Genomic DNA, 21043 nt, shown 5'->3' with positions numbered 1-21043 from the left:
CATTCCACTTTGCCCAACAAAGAAGCTTAGGAGGTCTTATTGTGTGTGTGTGTATGTATGTATGTATATAGATAGATAGCTATACTATATATACGCTACCTGAGCTGTTTGCTGGAGAAATGGTTTACTTGGTCCCAGTGGGCTCTCTTATTTCGATCAAGGCAGCTGCAAGACATGCATTAATTCTAACAAGTGGCCAATTTACTTCTGATACTGGTGATTATTTGTCTTGTTCGGCCTTTCTTTTTGATGTGATAAAATTGAAATGCCTCAGTGTTAACGTAGGGAGAAGTGGCTGTGCAATCAGACTGCCCTCAGAGGTTCTGCAGGACAACTTGGGGGCCTGGAGAGTTCGTGCTCAGAGCTGATAATCACACGTAACCAGCTGTGAAGTGCTTTGAGGACAGAAGACACCCTACGGACACACCTCAACGCTGCAACTGCACAGGTTTTTTTTTCCAGCACAAATGGAGAAACAGCTGCAGAATTAACTCAGGTTAGTTTGCAACGCAGCCATCTATGGGGGTGACCTGAGGTGGGGCAGTGGTGCTATTGCCCAGCTGCTTCTTGAGCCCAGCGTTTCCAAATGGCATTGGTGACAAAACCGAGCTTGAGGTCTGCAAATTCTCAGTGGCCATCCTGTTTAGAAGTTGCTTTTTGGAAGAGCTGGGTGCAGGGAGGGAAAGATGGTCCCACTCCTTGGAAAGCTACTGGAAATTGATGCTTGCTTAGTATGGATGCTGATAGAAACTGAGCGCGGCGGTTTGAGGTCTGAGCGTTGCTGTGGCTCGCAGCCACTAGGTGTCACGGTCTGACAAGCTCTGCCGATGCTGCTGGACTGAGCCCGGCGTTCCTCGGCTGCCTCAAGGGAGTCCCAATGTCACTGTCCAGTGCGAGCGACCTGAAAATGTGAGTCGAACGTTACAGCTTGCCCCCAGAAAGGAAGACCTGACTTCTCTCGAAGGTATCTTCCAGAAACCCCCTGACCCACCCCAGTGCCTGGAGCTGTTTGGAGCTGCGTGGAGGAGCATGGTTTGGGGATGAAGGCGCGCTGAGCCTTGGTTTTGGAGCCTGGATGTGACTTCATGTGTGATGCCTGCTACCCTGCAGCTGGGACACGGATCCTCTGAGGTACTGCTTCCCTCTCACAGTGAGGATGCTCATTGCCAAGTGTGGGCTCCTGGGTGCCAAACTCACCTCCTGTCCTGCAAAGACAAGGATTTGCTCCAGGACTGGCTCCTCTGGCTCTGTTGTGAAGTTGCCAAGTAAGTCTCCTTGGATGCAGATCCTGTGCCTTTGCTGAGGCAGTGTGATGGTAACTGCTTGTTCTGCCTGCTTGCTTGCCAGGTTGGCAGGAATTGTTGTTGTGAATGTATCTTTTCAGTGTAAGAAACGAGGGCAGATTTCAGCAGTGCCTCTGCAGAAATGCAGGCAGCACAGCAGCTGCAGCGTGGCCTGTATTTGAGTCAGACCTGGTATGTAGAAAAGCACAGTGAGCACCCTGAGATCAGACGAGGCTGTGGGATTTGGGTGATGTGGGTTTTGCAGAATTCAAGGTGTCCCCCCTCCCCCCCGCCATGTTCTGCTGTGTAACAGCCCAGCCTGAGTCGGGTAACACAACTCCCTGCCTGGCCGGCTGCCCTGCGGGCTTCGAGGAGCCAACGAGGGCTGAACGGGGGCACCGCTTTGCCGGCTTGCTTTCCCCATCGCCCACCTTAGGGCGGAGGGTGCGGAGCTCGGCGCTTTCCCGGGGTAGCACCGTGCGGGGCTGCAACCGCCTCTCCGTCCTCCTCCTCGTCCCCCCCCACCCGTGAGGAGCCCGGCCCCTCTGCGGGCATCTCCCCGCCTCACCGGGAGGCGCTCCCCGCACGCCGCCCACCGCCGACGGAACAAAAGGGGCGGCTGCATGGTGGCAGCCGAGCGCCCGGCTGCGCCCGCCCCGCTCCGCTCCGCGCCCCGCTCCGCTCCCCGCCACAATGTCGGGCAGCGGCGGCGGCAGCAGCGCGGTGAAGAAGAGGAGCCCGGCGGGCTCGGCCTCCTCCATGGCGCAGGAGGAGGAGAAGCAGGCGATGGAGAAGATGCTGGAGGCGGCTGGAGGGGCGCAGGAGAACGGCTGCGCCCGCACGCCTTCTCCCACCGCCGCCGCCGCTGAAGGCGAGGGGGTGGCCTTGCAGCGCTCCATCACGCTGATCAACGGCGTGGCCATCATCGTGGGGACCATCATCGGCTCCGGCATCTTCGTCACCCCCACCGGGGTGCTGCGGGAGGCCGGCTCGCCGGGGCTGTCGTTGGTGGTGTGGGCCGTCTGCGGGGCCTTCTCCATCGTGGGCGCTCTGTGCTACGCCGAGCTGGGCACCACCATCACCAAGTCCGGCGGGGACTATGCCTACATGCTGGAGGTGTACGGCTCCCTGCCCGCCTTCCTCAAGCTCTGGATAGAGCTGCTCATCATCCGACCCTCCTCGCAGTACATCGTCGCTCTGGTTTTCGCCACCTACCTGCTGAAGCCCATCTTCCCCAGCTGCCCGGTGCCTGACGAGGCTGCCAAGCTGGTGGCCTGCCTCTGTGTCCGTAAGTAGCCGCAGAACCCCCGCGCTCTCCCCTGTTCCTGCAGGCTCCCGCTGCCCCACGTGGCTCCCGGCTACCATCTTCCTCTGCCTTCCCCATGCCGGGGGCTGCTCCCTTTTCTCCTTGGCCATGCGGTGCAGGCTGATTTTCAATTCATTTTTTTCTTTTTTTTTTAACAATACGAGTAGAAGACCCCATCCCCAACAACCCATGCAGAAAATAAGTCCCCATTTGGCATTCTGGGCTGGGGAACCCTTACCATTGTCAGAACTGCAGCAGAGCAGCGTGCCGTGAATGCAACGTGCGTTCTGTCTGTGCGCTGCAGTGGGATTTCTGTGGCCCCGCAGCAGCACGGGGCTGGGACTGCCATTCATTGGGCACTGCTGGGCAGCCCTCTGTCCGTCACAGCTGATGTCCATCACGGGCAGCTTTCTGTCTCGGGCGGTTGGTGCTGAACGCGGTGCTGCCCTGCCCAGCTGTTTTCAGCACCGCTTTTAAGTCGTTTCTCTGCTCTGCTTCCATGCTTGAGAACGAGGCTTTGGGTCTGTAGTTTTTAGGTATTGGGTTGTTCTTTTTTTTTTGCCATGTTTTGGCTGGCAGCTGTTATTTCTCATGAGAACTCGCCTCTCCAAGGAGTTCAGCGTGCCATGATGCATTTTGGGTCACCAGTGATTCTGCTATGGCAGATGCTGCTGTAATCCTCTTTTCTCTGCTTTTTGAGCTCTGGCGTCATCAGTGGAGCCTCATTTTTCTTTCCTCTGTGACTGCGAAGTCACCCCATTCAGATTCCCCATTTCAGAAGGACAGGAGCATTTTCTGCCTTCCTTTCCTCATTTCCTAGCCCATTAGCATCCTGCTCCATTGATAGTTCCCGTGCCATTGTAAGGCTGTGCATTCCCATAGATACTACCTTTTGGTGAGTGCTGTATAAAGCATTTATTTGGTGCCCGGAGTTGCATGCTTTGTAGCTTTGAGGCTGTGGGGAGGGCTCTGTGCCATCCAAGGGGAGGCTGTGTTAGATTCCTTCACCTCCGAGGATCGCAGGCATTCACAAGTTGCAATCATTATGGGACAATATGTTATCCATAAACACCTTCATACACAAGCTGGCCATGTCTTTGATGCATACTTGATATTCCTTGCTAGCAGATAAAATAAGAAGCAGGCAGGGCAGCAAACTGTGCATTTTTGGGTCAAGACTGAAACTTACTCCCTGGATATGTTTCTCAGCATGTCAAGGCAACTGGATGGATATATGGGCTTTCCTTCCAAGCCATTAACAAAATGGAGTGTGTCTATTAACAAAAATACAGTCACCCATCTAATAAAGATGTAGCAGGCTTAGAAAATAGTTTTGCTGATTGGATTCTTGCACCTTGGGGTAAAATCTGCTTTTACATCTTTCTTGATCGCATGCAACTTTTTCTTTAATACACTGAAGAGGGTTGTGCATGCACTTGGTGTTCACCTTATTCGTTTGCTGAGATGCCAACGGCGTTAGGGAGCTGATTGCATAGACCTTCTTACTGTTTCATGTCAAAGTTGTGCAGTGCAAGGACATACTGAGCTGACGGAGTCTTTGTGTCTTTACCAGTACCTGCCTTTTCATCTGCAGGAGCTTTGCTGGAGGATTTGGGCTCAGGTGTTTGTGTTCCCATTTTGCTGATCAGAAAATAGATATGGGGGTAACGCAGTCTTGCCCATGGCAAGATGTCTTCATCCATGGGATGGATTGCATCATGAATCTTGACGCCAGGTCTCCTTCCTGCCTTTGCTTCTCTGATAAGTACTACAAGTGTCTGCCATATCCTCACGTTAGCCATTAGTTTTCCCACAGTAGAATTTATTCTTTAAGCTTTACATTGAAAGACCCAGGGAAGAGTTGCTAGTCCTATAAATCTGCATCATTTCCATGTGTTTCTTCTTTAAACCCTCCTCCCCACCACCCCTGGTTAGCATTCTGTTTACGCTTTAATCTTTGTCTCCACTGCTTTGCAAGGTTAATTCATCGTGCATCGCCTTCAGCAAGTCAGGTCTCTGTAACTTTGTTTTCTGGAGTTGGCTTTCCTGCTGCCTGGTGCCAAAACCACATCATGAGGTGGGAACAATAAATGAAGAAAATCTGGTCCAAGGGCTGAGGGAGTTACACAAAGCTTCAATGCGCTTTCAAGGCACTTTGTTACGGGGCTGTTCCAAACACCCATGGCCAGTGACTCTGTGTTTGTTTTTCCAGGAGCTCTGGGGTAGGAGAAGTGACCTATTTGGGCACGTACTCTACAGCATGTGTTAGTCATAGAGTGGCAGAATGGTTTGGGTTATCTCAAAGAGGGAAAGAGCGATTTGGGAAGGAACCAAGGGGATTTGGGCCCTGCACGGTTGGCTTACTAAGCAGCCAACACTCAACCTCCGGAACAGCACCAGCTGCATTCTTTGCAAAGCTCGTGTCTCGAGGTAAAATGCAATTGAGGGCATGGTTTCTGTAAGAGGAGAAATGTGGAGTTAATTGCTTCGACTTCACACCGTTACTGGTGTTGAGGGGTTGAATGAGTTCTGTGTTGTTGGGTATTTGCCAGCATGAAGAACAGCAATTGAATTCCTGGGCGTTAAGGTGGTCTGACTAAATCATGGTCTTGAAAGGAAGAAAAAAAAGAGTTGGAATAGGGAACTTGGTTCCTCCTGAAGGAAACCAAGTGGGTGGTAGGCAGATTTTAACTTCAAATAGATACTTTCTGCAATCAGGGTTGTAATCTGCAGCTGGTATGCAGGAGTTACTCCACAAGATGTTATGAATGCTTGTTAAGGTTGCCAAATAAGTGCAAGAATCCATTAGTGGGAAGCCTTCCTGTAGTAAGATGGGTCAAGCCGTTCATCATCAGTGTGGGTTATTTTACATTCACTGCACAGCAGCTCGTGCTCTCTAGCTGTAAGGATCTGTGGGCAGTGGGTTTTAGCCAGTAGGTCACTGATGTAGCTTGTGGCCATATAAACTGCGCGTCGTTTAGTGTATAAGATTGGGCATCTGATACTTCTAGGGCTGATAAATCATAGATGTTACCCCTTTTACAGAGGGTGGAGTAACGGTTACCATGTCCTGACTTCTCATTGTTGATGACATCTACGTTGTAGTATCAGTATTCTATATGGCAAAAGGACTTGGGCAGCTAAGGAGCCTGCTCCACGTGCCATCAGGTGTGCGTGTGGTTACATGGGAATCCATTCTACTTCTTTGGTAGTTCCTCTGTTGAAGCAGTGTCCAGGTGGTAGTCTGGATAATGGTGTGGAACAGCATCCATCTGGATGCACGTCTCTGGTGTCTTACGGTGCCCGTGGCTCGGATTTGTGCCTACAGTTGGCTGCACTTGTTACATTTCATAGATTACAGCTGATGAATCTTATGAAAAACATCATTAGAAATTACAGGGCGCAGCCCAGGATGCGGTATATAGATAACGTGCATGTTTTCTATTTCCAGCTGTTCATCTGAAGGCTTCCTACATCTGGTAGGTCTTTCAAGTGTCATGCATTAAATTCCCTGTAGAGGAGGGAGGTGGGATAATGGTACTTCCAGGCGTGAACTGGTTTTTGACTGGTGTTTCACATGTCCTAAGCTGTCCTTCCTGCATACACCCGGCCTGCCCTCCCACCCAAGTGCTGCACAACAGATAGTTCTATAATTCACTTATTTCTTGGCAGTGTCCTGTGCTCCCCAGAAGCCTGAAGAAGCTGCCAGTTGCATCTGATTTTTACCCTTCAATATCAAATGGCTGATTTGACTGTTAGCTTCTGTAACCCTCTATTGCTTGTCAATTATATATGCTAATCTGGCACTAAAGGCCCCGGTGTTGCTGTGGCTGTATCTGCTCCTGCCGTAGCCACGGTGTTTTAATCTTCATTCCAAGTTCTTTAGACCTCCTTTGCTGCTTCTAAAATATTATTCCGGGCACTGCTGCAGGCGTGGGATTCCGGGAGCATCATCACACATTCATCTCTTTTGTTATGAACGACCTAAGAAGAATGAGGAGCAGTCCGTGCAGAGCTGAGTGGTGCCCATAGCACGTGCTGTGTGGAAGTGCCTGCCACTGCCCTGGGCGTGCTGTGAGTTGCAGGAGGAGAATGGCATCGAATCCAGTGGTTGACAAAAGTGCACGAGCGTCTGCCTTGAATGCCTGCCAAATTATAGTCCATGCTCGGTGGCTGCACGTGTTGCAAGCAGGATGTCTTTTATCTGGTGCTGATATCTTCGTGTCTGTTTGGCCGGTTGTTTAAAGTGAAGCTGTGGGCAGATTTTGAGCTCATCGGGTATGATCCGGCGAGCAAAGCAAGCACAGAGTGCACCTTGTCTGCTCAAGGTAGGTTTATTCTGCAGCATGGGATCGCCCCGCCGTGCTGAGCGGGTTGTGAAGTTTTGAAGGCTTCTTTTCTTCCTCTTCCAGAAAGGTGGATTAAGTAACTAAGCTGCATCTGCAAATACGGACCTGTTTGATCAGGTTGGAAGGAAGGGGTCTTTGCAGAATCCCTGCTGCACGGCTAATGCTGCAAGGCAGAGATTGCTTTCTTCAGTCTGCATTTAATTAGAGAGAGTAGCATTAATGAAAACAGCTTCTGACACTCGCAGGGCCCTCCTGAAATGGATGAGGGTTGGAGCACTCTTGTAACACAGCAAGCAGCTCCTGCGTTTCTTGGCATCCCCCTCTTGGCTCCTACAGCAAATGTCCCATTAAATTTTATTGTATGTGAATGATTTATGTTACCACTGAGATCCTTCCGAGTCTTGCTCTCCTAACATGAACAAATTGGGAAGGTTTTTTTTTTTCCAGAGGAGCTCCCTGTGATCAGTCTAATTCAAAGCAACGTGGCAGAGTATTTCAGGCACCCCAGCAGCCTCGCAGCGCGGTGTCAGAGGTGGCCAAGGGAAGGTGCTTCTGTGTGAGCATAGCATAACCGTGGGCCAGGTAAGAGTCCACCTTTAGCAGGTCTGGTAGGGATGCTGATAGATCCGTGGGGCTCCACGGGGCTGCCTCACTGCCCTGCACAGCTCTTGGAGGGCAATAAGGCAAGTAAGTGCTTGTTAATTTTTATCTTACAGCACTCTGGAGATCTGCAGGTAGAGCTGCTTCTGGGAGCTGTGATACGTGGTGAAATGCTCACTTCTGTGGGTGCCTGCTGTGAGCCTGATACAGCACCAGGGGCTTCCTGGAACGGAGAGCCAGCTGGGAGCTGTGACAGCAGCTTTGCAGCCCTTCTTTTAGTTGTTCCGTGCAGCAGGAACTGAAGTGAGAGCGTTTTTTTGTATCCAGGATGGTGGTGGTTCTATTCCTTCCCACCCTGTTTGGAGGTGGTACCATCACACACGTGTTGTTGGTAACCCTCCTCTTCCTCCCTCTGGTGTATGGGTGCCTCTTTCCTCTTCTTTGTCTTCATTCTGCATCCAACCTGTGTTCTGATAGCAGCCCCCCTGCCCCACTGTGTGTTCCCTTGGTTGGCTGAAGCTGGCAGGAGGGGCCATTTCTTGGAGACACGCAGGGTTTGTGATTGCATCGGGGCAGTGGCTCTGGGAGGGATCCCACTTTTCACCTCCAGTAGTGGGAGCAGCAGCCTTTGCCCTCTCTTCTCACCTCTTACTTGCTGATGTGCTCACACCTCGATCCTCTGGCAAGAAAAGTGTAAAGGAAGCTGGAAACTCCTGCAGAGATGTATGCAGTACTGCAGGTCAGTTTTAATATAGATGCGTTTCCTCTGGTGCCAAATGCTCCTTACGCTCATAGAGTCCTTAGAGTTAGATGGCCTTTAGGGGTCCCCTTCCAAGTCCAACCCTTTCCCTACTATGGACTGATTGCAGTGGCTGTTAGGTTTCTCCAAGGACTTGTCCTTGGAGAAATAGCAGTAGAGGTTTTCCTTCTGTCTCTTCTGTTTGCTGCTATGCAGGGCACAGGGCTTCACTCCGTATCTATCAGGTTGAAGTTTCCCTTATCGTTTTCTGTCTATGCCCTTGTACGTATGCCTCGTGTTGGCTTGTGCTGCTAGAAATAGATACCTGAGGCTGCTGGGAGGCTCCGTGTCCTCACAGCCACTGGGATATAAGGTGAGGAGTTCTTTTTGCCACGGTGAATAGTTAAGGTAGTGATTGCCCAGTGTTTAAAACCACTGTAGCCAGCGTGGCGTCCTCTGTACTCTATTGAGGAACTCCTTGTTTTTGATGTGTCTGATCTCCTCTGGGCTTAAGGCAGCGGTTCTCAGCAGGCAGTGTGCTCCTTTCTCAAGCCTGTGGGTTACTTTGTGTCCGTGCCACATCCTGGTGTCATCCCTGGGTTTGCTTCTTGGTGGCCACCTGCTTGGCTCGCCTCTGCTCGAAGCCTGGATGCGCTCCTCCTGCTGGAGGACAGAGCCATGCCTGTGTGCCGTCTGTGTTTTGTGAGGAGTGAAAAGAGCTCTTGCTGTAGGATGGTGCAAGGAAGGAGCTGGGATCTGTGCTGTAAGTGATTGCAAGGAGAAAACCAGCATCGCCCTGTGGCAGATGGGAAACGGCAGCATCACGGTGCGGCTGTAAGGACTGAGGGAAATGCATGAGACGTGAAGAGGAGTGATTCATCCTCTGTGTGTTACAGTCCCTGTTTTCCTGGTGAGGAAGCTGAGGTGGAGCATATCCCCCCATTCTTCCTCTTTCACTATGAATTCCCTGCTCTGCTATGCGTTTTTCTCCTGCTCTTGCAGAATGGTGAGTGAGAATCCACGGGTAACCTGCAGTAAGTTGAGGGTTATGTATTGAAGCAAGCTGCTTACGCACATTCATCCTCATTATGGAGGTGTATATGGACTTACATAGGAGGCACTGCAGAGCAAGGCCAGGGAAGCCAATAGGAAGTGTAGCAGAGGACAATGGGGACATTGTGCAGCGCTGCCAAAGCAACGCATAGCATCACACGTAGTGTGAGCAGCAGTGCCCATACCTCAGGAGCCCCAGCATCCATTCCAGCACTGCTTCACCTGGAAACCCGCTAAAGACCTTTGGTAGATACTGAGCAAGCTCTGTTTTGCTGTCAGCAAGCGGCATAGACTGCTGGGGTCAGATCCTTTTATGCCCCATGGATGCAGAGCTCCACGTGGGCTCCTTGTCCGTTTGCATTTGTTCAAATGGAGCCGCCCTGAGCACTGTCTTTTTTCCATTCCCTATCCTTGGCCACGTTCCATTGCCTGTGAAAGCTGCAGCCCTGCCCTTTTCTCAAGGATAACTGCCAAGACCGTTGCATCATAAGGGCCGAGCCCTGCTTTACCTGTGTTAGCTCTCCATTCATACTCTGTTTGCTTTGGGCAGAACCACATGCCCACAGGGGAGCCTTCCTCCCCTCCTGGCTTTGCTTTTTTAGACACTGATGATGTTGTTACTGCAGCGTCTTCATCCTGGGTTTGTCACCGTCCCCTTCTGCATCTGCTTTGTAGGGATGTATTCCCATTGTTATTCAGTGTTTGGGAGGGACTGTGGGATTTGAGACCAGGAAGCTGAAAGGAAGGAAGTTGAAAGGAATATCCCCATAAAATGTGAAGGGGAGTGGATGTTGTTCTGGCTCCTGTGTTGTGTTTGTCAGTTTATCCTTGGTTCCTACCAACGTAAGGGAGAAATCACCCAATTGTGCCAGCGAATGCCAGCAGAACAGGGTGAGTGACGTGCCTGGGGTAAGCTGACACTACTGGGGCAGGGCAAATAATTGAAGCCGGACCTGATGTTACCTTTGGGAAGCCTCATTCCTCTTGGAAAGCCCCCTGCTGTCAGCTGGTGTTGCCTTCACCTGGCCTGGCTGGAGTGCCCTGGAGGGAAGCTTACCAATAGCTGTCGCTAGTGGAGATGAAGGGGAATGGTACCTTCGTAGTAAGAATACCCTGTGGAATGCCAGCAAGCATCTCTTCCACTTCCACCAAGGAATAAAATATAGTACCCTCTTACACTTGAGATCCCGTCATCCCAATTATGCAAAGCCCTTCGAGTGGGGCTGCTGAGTTGGACAGATGGTGGCACTTCAGATGGTGCTGGAACGCATACCCATAGAATCGTAGTATTCCTCACATCCCTCCTAAGAACTGCCCCGTGGGTCACGCTGTGCACAGGGCTGCCCCATTGCAGAGCTGCTTCCTGGCAGCACCTTAGGAAGGTGAGGTGTGGTTGGATGTCTCTCTGTGTTGCGTCGCTGTGCTTCGTGGCAGTTGGTCTGAGGTGAATGGAGGGATGGATGGCCAGCAGTCCCTCAGCTAAACGGGGGGCACTTGAGAGGAATAAAACCTGGGGTGTGGGGAAGCTGAGCTCTGCTCTCCTGAGAAATTGAGCAACTGCTGGGATTTGCCTTCTGCTGAGAAAGCACTCGGTGTGTTGCTGTGTGCCGGGGTCTGTGTGGCTCTGGTGGGGCAGTCTGTTGCGTCGGTTTGTTTTTGTAACCCAGCTCATGTTGGAAGGCATGCAAGCATAGTAACTGCACTGCACTCGTTTGAGAAAGACAAATATTATTGCACGGTGGGGGAAGCAAAGCAGAGAGACTGCAACCTGGAGGGCTCTGAACCACAGCTGCCGTAGGAGGGGATCTCAGCCGTGTCCAGCCCCTGGCCCCAAGTGTTCTCTTGCTTTTACCGCTATATTCTTAAGGGCTGAAAGCAAAAGCTTGTGTTGCTTTTGGGTTTTGAGCTGCGTGGAAGCTTTTGCCTTTTATGTCCAGCCCCACAGCCCGACCAGCAGGCTTCACACACAACCAGGAGGTGAAAAACAATCGCAGGGCGGCAGCCTGCTGGTTCAGCCTCCCCGCTATTGTCAAAGAAACTGAATGCCTAAATGGGGAAGAGAATGTCCGTGTTGCACCTCCAAGGGCTGTCTTCGCTAACGGGAAAATGTGCTTTTAGATGTGTTAGCTCATGCTTTAAATATCCCTCTGTAAACAGGGGGAGGTTTATTTTTAGCATTATCGCCGGTCAAAGTGAGTCCTGGATCCGCACTTTGCTGCTCATCCTCCCCATTAGGATTCACCAGGGGTGCTCCCAGCAGATGAATTACATCTGCTTGGTGGTGTTTGTCTGTTTTCCTTCCCGTACAGTAAGCTGACCTTGCTATCTATTTTAGTCCCTTTTCCTCCCCGTTTATCAGGACAGTGTTCCTTTCAGCAGATGTTGGAGGCAGATGCGCCCCAGCCTCCGCTGCTCCGTGCTGCTGGACATGGCCATGCGGTGCCTTTGCAATGTGGCCTATCTCTCCTGAGCAGCACGTGGTGAAGGCGCTGTGTGATAGTGGGTTATTTTTGGGGAGACGTGCATGGTGTGAGCGCCGCTTTCCTCAGCGCTTGTTTTCTGCCACGTGCAGGGCAGCCAGAATGCACTGCTGTGTCAGCCTTGCTGCAGGTCGGTTCCGAAGCACCACCCTCCAAGCAGCCGTGCTCCTCTGAGTGCCAAATGGGCTGAAATACGTGATTCCAAAAGGAGTGCCTCTGAAAATCCCCGTTCTTTCAGTTTGTGTTGGCTCCTTTGCTTTTCCTTGTGAGGGTTTCCAGCCCTCCCATCTTCCAGGCTTTACGCTCTCCTGTGTTCAGATGACACGAGATCCATAGAGCTTTGCAAGGAGCAAAGCAAAAGCCAACGATCCTGAAAGCAGCTGCAGTGCTGTGGGATGTGCAGGGCACTGCTCTGGGCTGGCTGTGCCCTTCCCTGCCCAAGGTTCCCCTCCCAGCTTTTCCTGCAGCCCTTAGCTGAGCAGGATGCAGCTCTTCAATCCGCTTATGCTGATGCCTGTCACCATGGTGCTGGGCTGCAGAGGGTTTTTAGACCCTTGTGGATGAGTGATGCAACTTGCTTCCCATCTTGCCTGTGTGTGTTCTGAGTCACCAGGAAGTCCTGTCACTCTGTGACGCTCGAGCTTCATCATTGCTGTCAGATCCAGAAACTGGAGTCCCTGGGGACTGGGCTCTGCAGCCAGCCCTGGGTGCATCTCAGCACGCTCATCAGTTCCAGCATGGCTATTCCCAGCCCTGCTGTGGGCTCCCTGTGCTTCCCCGAGCTCATACCGATGTGGTCGCTCAGGGTAAGGATGGAGGGTGGCTGTAAGCCAGTGAGACCCTTTCAAATGTCAGTGCTCGTTCCTCCTCCCGTCGTTTCATTTCTCAGTTTGCCATTGGGTGTGCAAATTCCCCTCGTGCCCTCCCTGGGAGCGGAGTGTGAGGCTGTGCAGCAGTGAGCTGACGAGCAAGAAAATGATCCCGTGTGCCATGAGCCAGAGAGCAAAGGCACTGCTGCTCCATCCCACTGCCTCAGGTTGGGCTGGTGCCCACATCAAATTGGGCATGGCTGTAATTTAGGGCTCATCTTGCTTCAGGGTAGGGGTGCGCTGTGGTTTTAGCTATGACGCTGTGTGTGTTGGGGATCTCAGGGCGCAGTGATAGAGCCATCCAGCTGCTGTATTTCTCCCTCCTACCCCATCAGCCTTCCTCCCCTCTGTCTGTAGCACACCTGCAGCTCAGCCTGTCTGGCAGTAGCCTGTGCCAGCAGTCCCCTGTACTGCAGGTAGAGCGCTGTGCTGATGGGCTGCCTCACATCTCTGATGAAGGCTGGAATACCTCCATCAAATGCTCTGGGCTTGAAAACATGAGTGTAGCCTGCCACCAGGGGAAGGTGGCCTGAGTGCTTTGGAAAGCAGCTCTTTGGTTCTGGGGTGCTGTGAAAACATGCTGTGGGGGGTGGGAAGAGCCTTGCCACGAGGGCAGAGGCCAGAGTGAAAGGGCAACGTGTGACAGGCACATGAAGGAACGCAGTGGCCAGGCTGTATTTGAGCACGTCCCGTAATGGAGCAGCACTTCTGGGCTCTCTCCATCCTGTACCAGCTTTAGAAAAGCTTGCCTGGCTCCTGGGGGGGTAAAAATACAGGCTGCAACCTGAGTGGGAAAGGCTCAGAGCCCGGAGAGGGAGGGGGGGGGGGGGGGATGGCTGGAAAAGCCTGTAGCTAAAGAAGGCAGGGTGACGTCTGTCCTGCTGGCTGTGGAGGCCTGCCGTGGGCACTGTGTAAGGAGTGAGGAGTGACATCCAGCACGTGGGGCAGCAGCGCTCCCTGGGTGACATTTGCCTGTCTCTGTGACATGCTCTGGTAGTGACTGTGACACTCTGTGCGACCTTCCTGGCACGGTGGGGTGTTGAGCCCGGGAGGAGAGCTTCGTTGGCTCTGGGTTCTCTTCCCATTTGCCCCGCTGACCTGCAGGCTTTGTTTGGTTTCACGGTGGCTGAACAGTGTCAGGTCTGCCTTCTTTGCTTTCGTGTTTGTGCAGCACAAAGTGGCCCTGATGGCCTCTTAGGTGCTATTGTTAAACTGGAAACAATACCTCAGTTCTGGAAGCCGCCCAGACATCTCTGTGATGCTTCCGCACAACCACAGCATCAATTGTCTCAACAGGGACTGCTTTGATGCCATTGGCTGCAGTCACCACCTTTATTTATAGGTCCTCCAAAATGCACTTTGAAATGCAGAAGGACAATTCCTCGTCCCTAAGAGCACGTGCTCCATTCACACTGCTGTAGAAACCCAGCACAGGGTTGGAAGAGTGTGGAGAGCAGTGTTGTTTCTGACAGGTTGCTGTTTCTTGTCCTGGGTGATGCAGCTCAAAACGGCGTTTGGTACCCAAAACGTTGCATGCAGTTGGGGTGGATAGCAGTGCCCTGAGAGCCCCATAACCAACGCACACAGCTGCACTTGTGAGCTTGGTGGAGTGCCTCTACTTGTAAGAGACTCCTTGAGTTTGTTTGGGCTGTAGCTCAGCGTTTGCTTTTTGCTGTCCTGATCTGTTTGTCACTGCTTTGCTGAATACTGACGTGTCTCTCCCGTCTGTTTCTTGCAGTGCTCCTCACGGCAGTGAACTGCTACAGTGTGAAAGCTGCTACCCGTGTTCAGGATGCCTTTGCTGCAGCCAAGCTGCTGGCGCTGGCTTTGATCATCATTCTTGGCTTCGTTCAGATTGCAACGGGTGAGTACGTCTCCTTTTCCTTTTGAAGGTGGTGTGGAGCTGGAGCTTCAAAAAACCAAGTGGATACAAGTGGGAAGATAAGAAAAGAAGCCAAAAGTTTGCTTTCTTTCTGTTCTTTCTTGCTTATTTGCCTCATGCATGTATAAAACCCCCTCAAACCTGCAGAAACGATTGGTTCCAAACCCCTTCGATCAGCTGATGAATACAGATGTGCTTTACTGGCTGCTTTCTGTAATGAGTTTTGCTTTATAAAAGCAACGGGCTGCCCAGAGAGGCTGTGGATGCCCCGTCCATCCCTGGAGGTGTTCAAGGCCAGGTTGGATGGGGCCCTGGGCAGCCTGGTCTACTATTAGATATGGAGGTTGGTGGCTCTGCCTGCAGCAGGGGGGGTTGGAGCTTCGTGATCCTTGAGGTCCCTTCCAACCCAAGCCATTCTGTGAACAGCAAAAGGAGTTTTCTCAGTGTCCAGCACAGCCCTGCTTGGTCAAAGTGGACGTATAGAAATCCCTCCCCTCTCTGCCAGGAGGAAATGCGTGTTGGTATTTTAATTCTTGTTTCAGCTATGGGAGCCAGTGCTGCCTTTGCAGAATTTCTTGCTTTATCAGAGGTTTTATTTTCTTCCAGCTCAGTGCCTGCACTCAACAGGAACATTGTTGGAGGCTTATCACAAAATACACCTCCCTCCTCTTCATATCTCCCCTGCTTTGCCGAACGTTTTTCTCTCTTGGAAGTCAAAATGAGCCTTTGTTGGTTCTTTCATGTTTTACAGCTAAAAGTCTTCATGATTTTTGTTTGCTTGTTTGCAGATGACAATCTTCATTTGCATGCCCAGAATCCCCTGCCCTCCTCCTATGTCTCTGCTCCTCCTGTTGAGGCTGAGCCCTTCCCTGCCCTGGTTCTGTGGATGTAAATACATGTTGCTTCTGCAGGCTCCTATCTGCAAACAAGAAGAGATTTTGGTCTTGTGTATAACATCCCATACCCGCCTGTCCCGGCAGCTCTTCACCTACTGATAACTGGTCATCTCCAGTTTTTCTCCTCTCCCTGTGTTACGTTATGCAGTCTTCTGGCTGCCAGCGGTGCCTCTGACCCATGAATGGGGCCTTTTGTGCAGCTCCCTCCTGCAGGGCTGTCCTGGATGCTGCTTTCTCGTGCCCTTAGCTGACCTGGCACAGTGCACAGCCAGACAGGATCAGGGACAGGGCTGAGCACGTGGCTTGCACCTTCTGTGCTGTCTCAGAAAGGCTGCTCTCAGCTGAAGCTATAGTACATACAAAGCTATTTCCCTCTGCATCTTTGGGGTGGAAGCAGTATGAAACCTATTACAGCTGCAAGCTTTTGGTAAGGTCTCAAGGTACCACGAGCTGTGTGCACGTTGCCATACAGCTCGTTTCACATGGCACCTATTTTCCCACTGCCCCACCTGGCTGCTTAAGGCCAGGGAGAAAAGCAGTGCAGTGAGAAGCAGTAGTTACACCATAACATCTGAAGGCAAAGACCTCTCTCTGCTGTGTGTGCACAACACTCGGGATGAAGGAGGCTGGATCAGGGTGGCAGTCTGGGGCTGGAATGAGGCATTCCTTAGAGAGCCTGGATTTGTGTGCAGGGGCGCACTGCTGCTTGTCTGAGTTCCTCTTTTACAGCACACTGCCTGCGTTTCTGCCCATAGGCTAGCATGGATGTTATTGACTTCCTAATGGAAATTGCAAGCTCTCTGCTAAATCATTCAGAATATACCCTTCCTTTTAGTTCCTGCAGCTTTCTCGGCTTTTCTTCAATGACCATCAGGGCTGGAGCACCTCTCCCGTGAAGGAAGGCTGAGGGAGGTGGGTTTGTTCAGCTCAGAGAAGAGAAGGCTCCCGGGAGACCTCAGTGCAGCCTTCCAGTACTCAGAGAGCTTACAAGCAGGAGGAAGGCTGACCTTATACACTGGCTGGTAGTGATGGGACAAGGGGGGGTGGCTTTAAGCTAAAAGAGGGGAGATTTTAGGTTAGATGTTAAGAAGAGATTTGTACTCAGAGGGTGGTGAGGCACTGGAACAGGTTGTCCAGAGGGGTGGTGGGTGCCCCATCTTTGGAGGCATTCAAGGCTGGGTGGGATGGGATCCTGGGTGGCCTCATCGAGAGGCTGGCACCCATGGAATGAGATGATCTTTGGGGTCCCCTCCAACTGAAGCCTTTCTGTGATAGGATTCTGTGAGATCACACCAGGTGACTCAATGCTTCTCTATCAAGGATACATTGAGAGACTTTCCTTCTTCCTATCGTGCTGGAAATGGGGAAGCACTGCGCTGCTTTCTGTCTTCGTTAGGATGAGAAACAATGAGTGCCATCTGTGAGACAAGGGAAATTTTAGATCAGGCTTTAGGAAAACACTTTCAGCTGTACTGCGGAGCTCAAGTAGGATGCCCAGAGTGGCTATGGAGCTGTTGGAGCAGAGATTTGCAAGGATAGATTAATAGATGTCTCTCAGGAGCGGTTTAATAAGGCAGACCTGCCTGGAGACAGGGAGACAAGCTGGTGCCTTGAAGCCCTCGTGTCTGCTTGGTGAGGCTGTGCTGCACCCTGCTACTACAGTGCAGAGCCGCTGGATCTTCTCCAGCAGAAATACTAGAGGGCTGGTCTTTAAAAGTGCTGACACTTTAGAATGGGTGACTTTCCTCTAAAAGGCCGTTTGACCTCTTGGGTAGGTGGGGGATCCGAGCCCTGTAGCCAGCATCCTGCTTTTATTGCTCTCTTATCCCAGCCTGAATGCTCCTTGCACAGCCAGCTCAGCCCCACGCCGGCTGCTGCTGTTGGGTGAAGTGCACACTGAGCCCAGATGAGTTCTGTGCTGTTCGGTCTGGTGCTGAGGTTTCAGCCACGGAAGGGCTGTGCGTTCCCATGGCACTCAGGGTGGTGGTGGAGCAATGCTCGTTAGTTCAGTGCTTGCTTTCCCATCGCTGTTTTGTGTTTACGGTATCCATAAACAGAAGAGGAGCAATCCCACAGTTGCTCAAATGTGGAAACTTCTGAGGCTTCACAGAAATACGTCCTCCTCCGTGCTGACCTCCGGCCTTCAGCTTTTGGACTTCCCTTCTTATCCTTCCATTGGACGTGTTCATTATTTCCCAAAAAGCAGTAACGTCTCAAGACAAATAAGTGTGTGGCAACACTACCCCACGGAACACAGGGTTTCCTTGTGATCTTTCTGCAGACAGCTGTTTTCTATCTCCTTTCATGCCAACTTCAAAAGGAGGGGAGAAATTGCTTTGCTACTTAACGCAGCCTTTCAACTGCTGGGCAGTTGGCTCAGTGTGACCGATCCCCTTGGGGTGCACTCACTGCACTGACACACGAGTTGCACCTTCCAAAGCCTTTGCATGACTGAAGTTGTGCTGCTTTGTAAGTTCAGTGTCCTGGACTTGGCGTGTAAAGCCTTACATTTGCTCCCCCAGCTGTACCACCCTGCAGCCTGTCCCACTTAAGCAGCATAAACAACTTCTTGCGTATGCAAGATCAGCATCTTTTTGGCTTTCCTCTTACTGAGAGCTCGGCGTTGTTGTTCCTTTTCTATCCGCTCTCAGGTTGCCTTCTGCCCTGCCGTCTGCATTGCTTTCTGACCGTGTTGTTGGGTGAGCAGGCAGTAGGGCTCGGCTGGAAGGAGCAAAGCAATTAAGACGTGTGCATCCTTAGAGACTGGCACTCCTGCTTCTTACACGGGAGGAAATCCAGCAGAGTTCTCAGTGTCTCGAATCACGTCTCAGAAGGGATTTGCAACATTTCCTCTTACTGATGTTTTGGGGGCTTTTCTTGTCCCTTTTCCATCTTAATGCCTGATTCTGATCTTAGCTCTCTCGTCTGCGCTGTCTCAAGCGCCTGCTGTGATGGCAGCAGTCAGTGTTATGCTGCCTGGTTCCCTTTGCTGTGCTTGTTGGAAGCAGAGCTGCGTCTGCTGAACCAGCACAGGGTGAGCTAAGGACAAAGTGGGCACGTCCAGCTCCAGACATTTCCCATGCAGAATTTTGACTAGGCTGGGAATCTTGTTTGTGTCAGCCAGCGCTGGCACTGCCCACATCGGCATTGCCCTTTGCAGATGGGGATTTTAAACTCAATGTGAGAGAGCTTCTGAGAGCGCAGAAATGAAGACCCAGCCAGGTTGTTTTGCTCGTTCTTTCTCTAAACTACTTCTCTTAAGACCTAAGGGAGGGAAGGCTTACTGGGGCCCTGGGCAGCCTGGTCTGGTGTTAGATATGAAGGTTGGCAGCCCTGCATGCAGCAGGGCGGTTGGAGCTTTGTGATCCTTGAGGTCCCTTTCAACCCCAGCCGTTCTATGATTCCTTTCCTCTGAGATTTTCTTCTGCTGCCAGTGGTAACAGCTGCTGAGTGCCTAAGGAAAGCCCCTTAAAGCCAAATCCACACCAAGAGCTGGGGCTGAGCTCAGCAAACAGCAGAGGAGGGAGAGCAGCTCCGAGCACTGCCTTGTTGATAGCTGAATTTGGGATGCAGCGGGCAGTGATGCAGGCAGGGTGCCTGTGCTCTGGGACCCAACGTGGGACATGGGAACCTTCTGCTGCTGGAGCTGTGCGTGTTTGAGATGAGCTTGGAGGACAAAGCCGAGCCAGATGGGTGTTCACTCAGTTATGTCGTGACTAACTCGCTCTGTAGATCCCCTTTGATGGAGATGAGACAAAGCCTATGGATAGTAAACATTCCTCCTGCTTTTAATTGTATCTGTGCAAGTTGGGGCTGAGGCTCTTATACAAAAGATTGCGTGCCCTGCAGCTGCCCGTGCTGTTTCTTGTTACGTTGGCAGTCAGAAATGCACGTTTCATTATTCAGTTTTCTTAAGAGCAAGCTTTGAAGGAAAGCCATCGTGCTTCCCTTACTCACCCTCTTGTTAACGGCGGGCACGGGGAGTGGAAGGCTGCGCTGAAGGAGAGCACGAGCGAATGGGCCGGGAAGGCTGCCAGCATTCTGCACCTCTAAATCACATCAAGCACATGGCAGGGATTAATCAGGCATCTTAACGTTAGCTGGAGGGTTGTTACAACACAATTATGTCTCACGGGCCTCTCATTCTCTGATCTTTGATTTCATCCACAGCCAAAAAGGTGAATGCAGGCGCTGAGGCTGGGTGGGCACGGCAGGTTGGTGCTATGCAGCCTGGCCTTTCTGCTTTGGTCATAGCATCAGAATGGCCTGGGTTGAAAAGGACGACAGTGATTATCTCATCCCAACCCCCTGCTACGTGCAGGGTCGCCAACCAGCAGCCCAGGCTGCCCAGAGCCACATCCAGCCTGGCCTTGAATGCCTGCAGGGATGGGGCATCCACAGCCTCCTTGGGCAACCTGTTCAGTGCGTCACCACCCTCTGGGTGAAAAACCTCCTCCTCATATCCAACCTAAACCTCCCCTGTCTCAGTTTAAAACCATTCCCCCTTGTCCTATCACTATCCACCTTCATAAACAGCTGTTCCCCCTCCTGTTTATACACTCCCTTCAAGTACTGGAAGGCCACGATGAGGTCTCCCTGCAGCCTTCTCTTCTCCAAGCTAAACAAGCCCAGTTCCCTCAACCTTTCCTCGCAGGAGAGGTGCTGCAGCCCTCTGATCATATGAGTGGTCCTCCTCTGGACCTGTTCCAAGGGCTCTGTGGTGGGAGTGAGGCAGCTGACAGGAGAGAGGCTCTGTTGGCTTCTCAGTTGTCCGAGTGCAGCTATCCCAGCCATGCAGATGTATTTAACTAGAGAGCAGCTAATGCTTTGGCATTTGCCGTTTGCCTCTCTGCATCTCTGTCTGGGTCCCCTTGGTTGCATCAGAAGCAGTCATTCATGCCTGGCGTGTATTGATGCAGTCAGCAGCTCTGTATGTGCATTATGTTTCACATTGCTCCTTTTCCCACAGCTAATGGCTTTGCAATTAACGGCCTGGGTGTCTGATGGTAGGGGTCTGAGAGACAGGCAGGTGATGTGTCCACCCTCAGTGCTCCTGGCTGTCTTGCTTATGAAGTTGGTTGGCTGCGGCTAGCCCCTCTTTGCCCTCTCTCTGGCCAAGTGGCACATTTCTCTGTGTCATTCCCAATCATGGGTTTCTATGGATGTGGACTGAACCCTTTGTGCGGATAAGTAAAATAAAGCCAGGCTTATGGGAAGTGGCTGGAAACCCCCTGGGTGGTTTGTTTGGGGTTAGCACCTTGCTGTTCGTCTGCTCTGATTTAGGGGCATTTAGGAAATACCTTTCCTATTGTACCGAGGATCAAAGTGACCCCATTTGTCCAGGCTCTCTGCACTGCCTCGGCTTCCTGGCTCCTGGACAAGGCACAGCATGCTCTGTGCCTACACCTGATGCTGCTTTTGGGTCTGCTTATTTATTTTTCATCAGCAGATGTTAAGCTGGCAGACACGGAGGTTGGGAAAATCAGGAGGTGTTTGCACAGGGGGAGGGAGGTGGGGGCATTTTTGATGATATCAGCAGGACGGAGAGGAGGTGGAAAAGGTAACGGAGTCTCATCTGGCCCAGTG

At 51.8% G+C, this 21043-nt stretch overlaps 1 protein-coding gene and 1 long non-coding RNA gene across 2 annotated transcripts in view; one reads left to right on the top strand and one right to left on the bottom strand.

Annotated features, from left to right (window-relative positions):
* Window positions 1-430: 430 nt before the first annotated feature.
* LOC107054327 lies at window positions 431-1855 on the bottom strand. The gene is made up of 3 exons (XR_005863051.1): window positions 1715-1855; window positions 1198-1472; window positions 431-901 (listed from the first exon to the last, which is right to left on the bottom strand). It is a non-coding gene; the product is annotated as an uncharacterized LOC107054327 (long non-coding RNA).
* A 63-nt stretch (window positions 1856-1918) lies between these two features.
* Window positions 1919-21043, top strand: part of SLC7A5 (solute carrier family 7 member 5) — a 32435-nt gene continuing 13310 nt past the window's right edge. Inside the window, exons 1-2 of the mRNA NM_001030579.3 lie at window positions 1919-2571; window positions 14418-14543. Coding sequence (NP_001025750.3) covers window positions 1977-2571; window positions 14418-14543 — 721 coding nt within the window. The 5' untranslated portion in view covers window positions 1919-1976. The remainder of the gene's footprint in view (window positions 2572-14417; window positions 14544-21043) is intronic.

Source organism: Gallus gallus, chromosome 11 (genome assembly GCF_016699485.2).
Source record: "Gallus gallus isolate bGalGal1 chromosome 11, bGalGal1.mat.broiler.GRCg7b, whole genome shotgun sequence".
Lineage (NCBI taxonomy): Eukaryota > Metazoa > Chordata > Aves > Galliformes > Phasianidae > Gallus > Gallus gallus.
The sequence above is the reverse complement of the archived record's forward strand: the minus strand, read 5'-3'. Positions and strand labels throughout refer to the sequence as shown.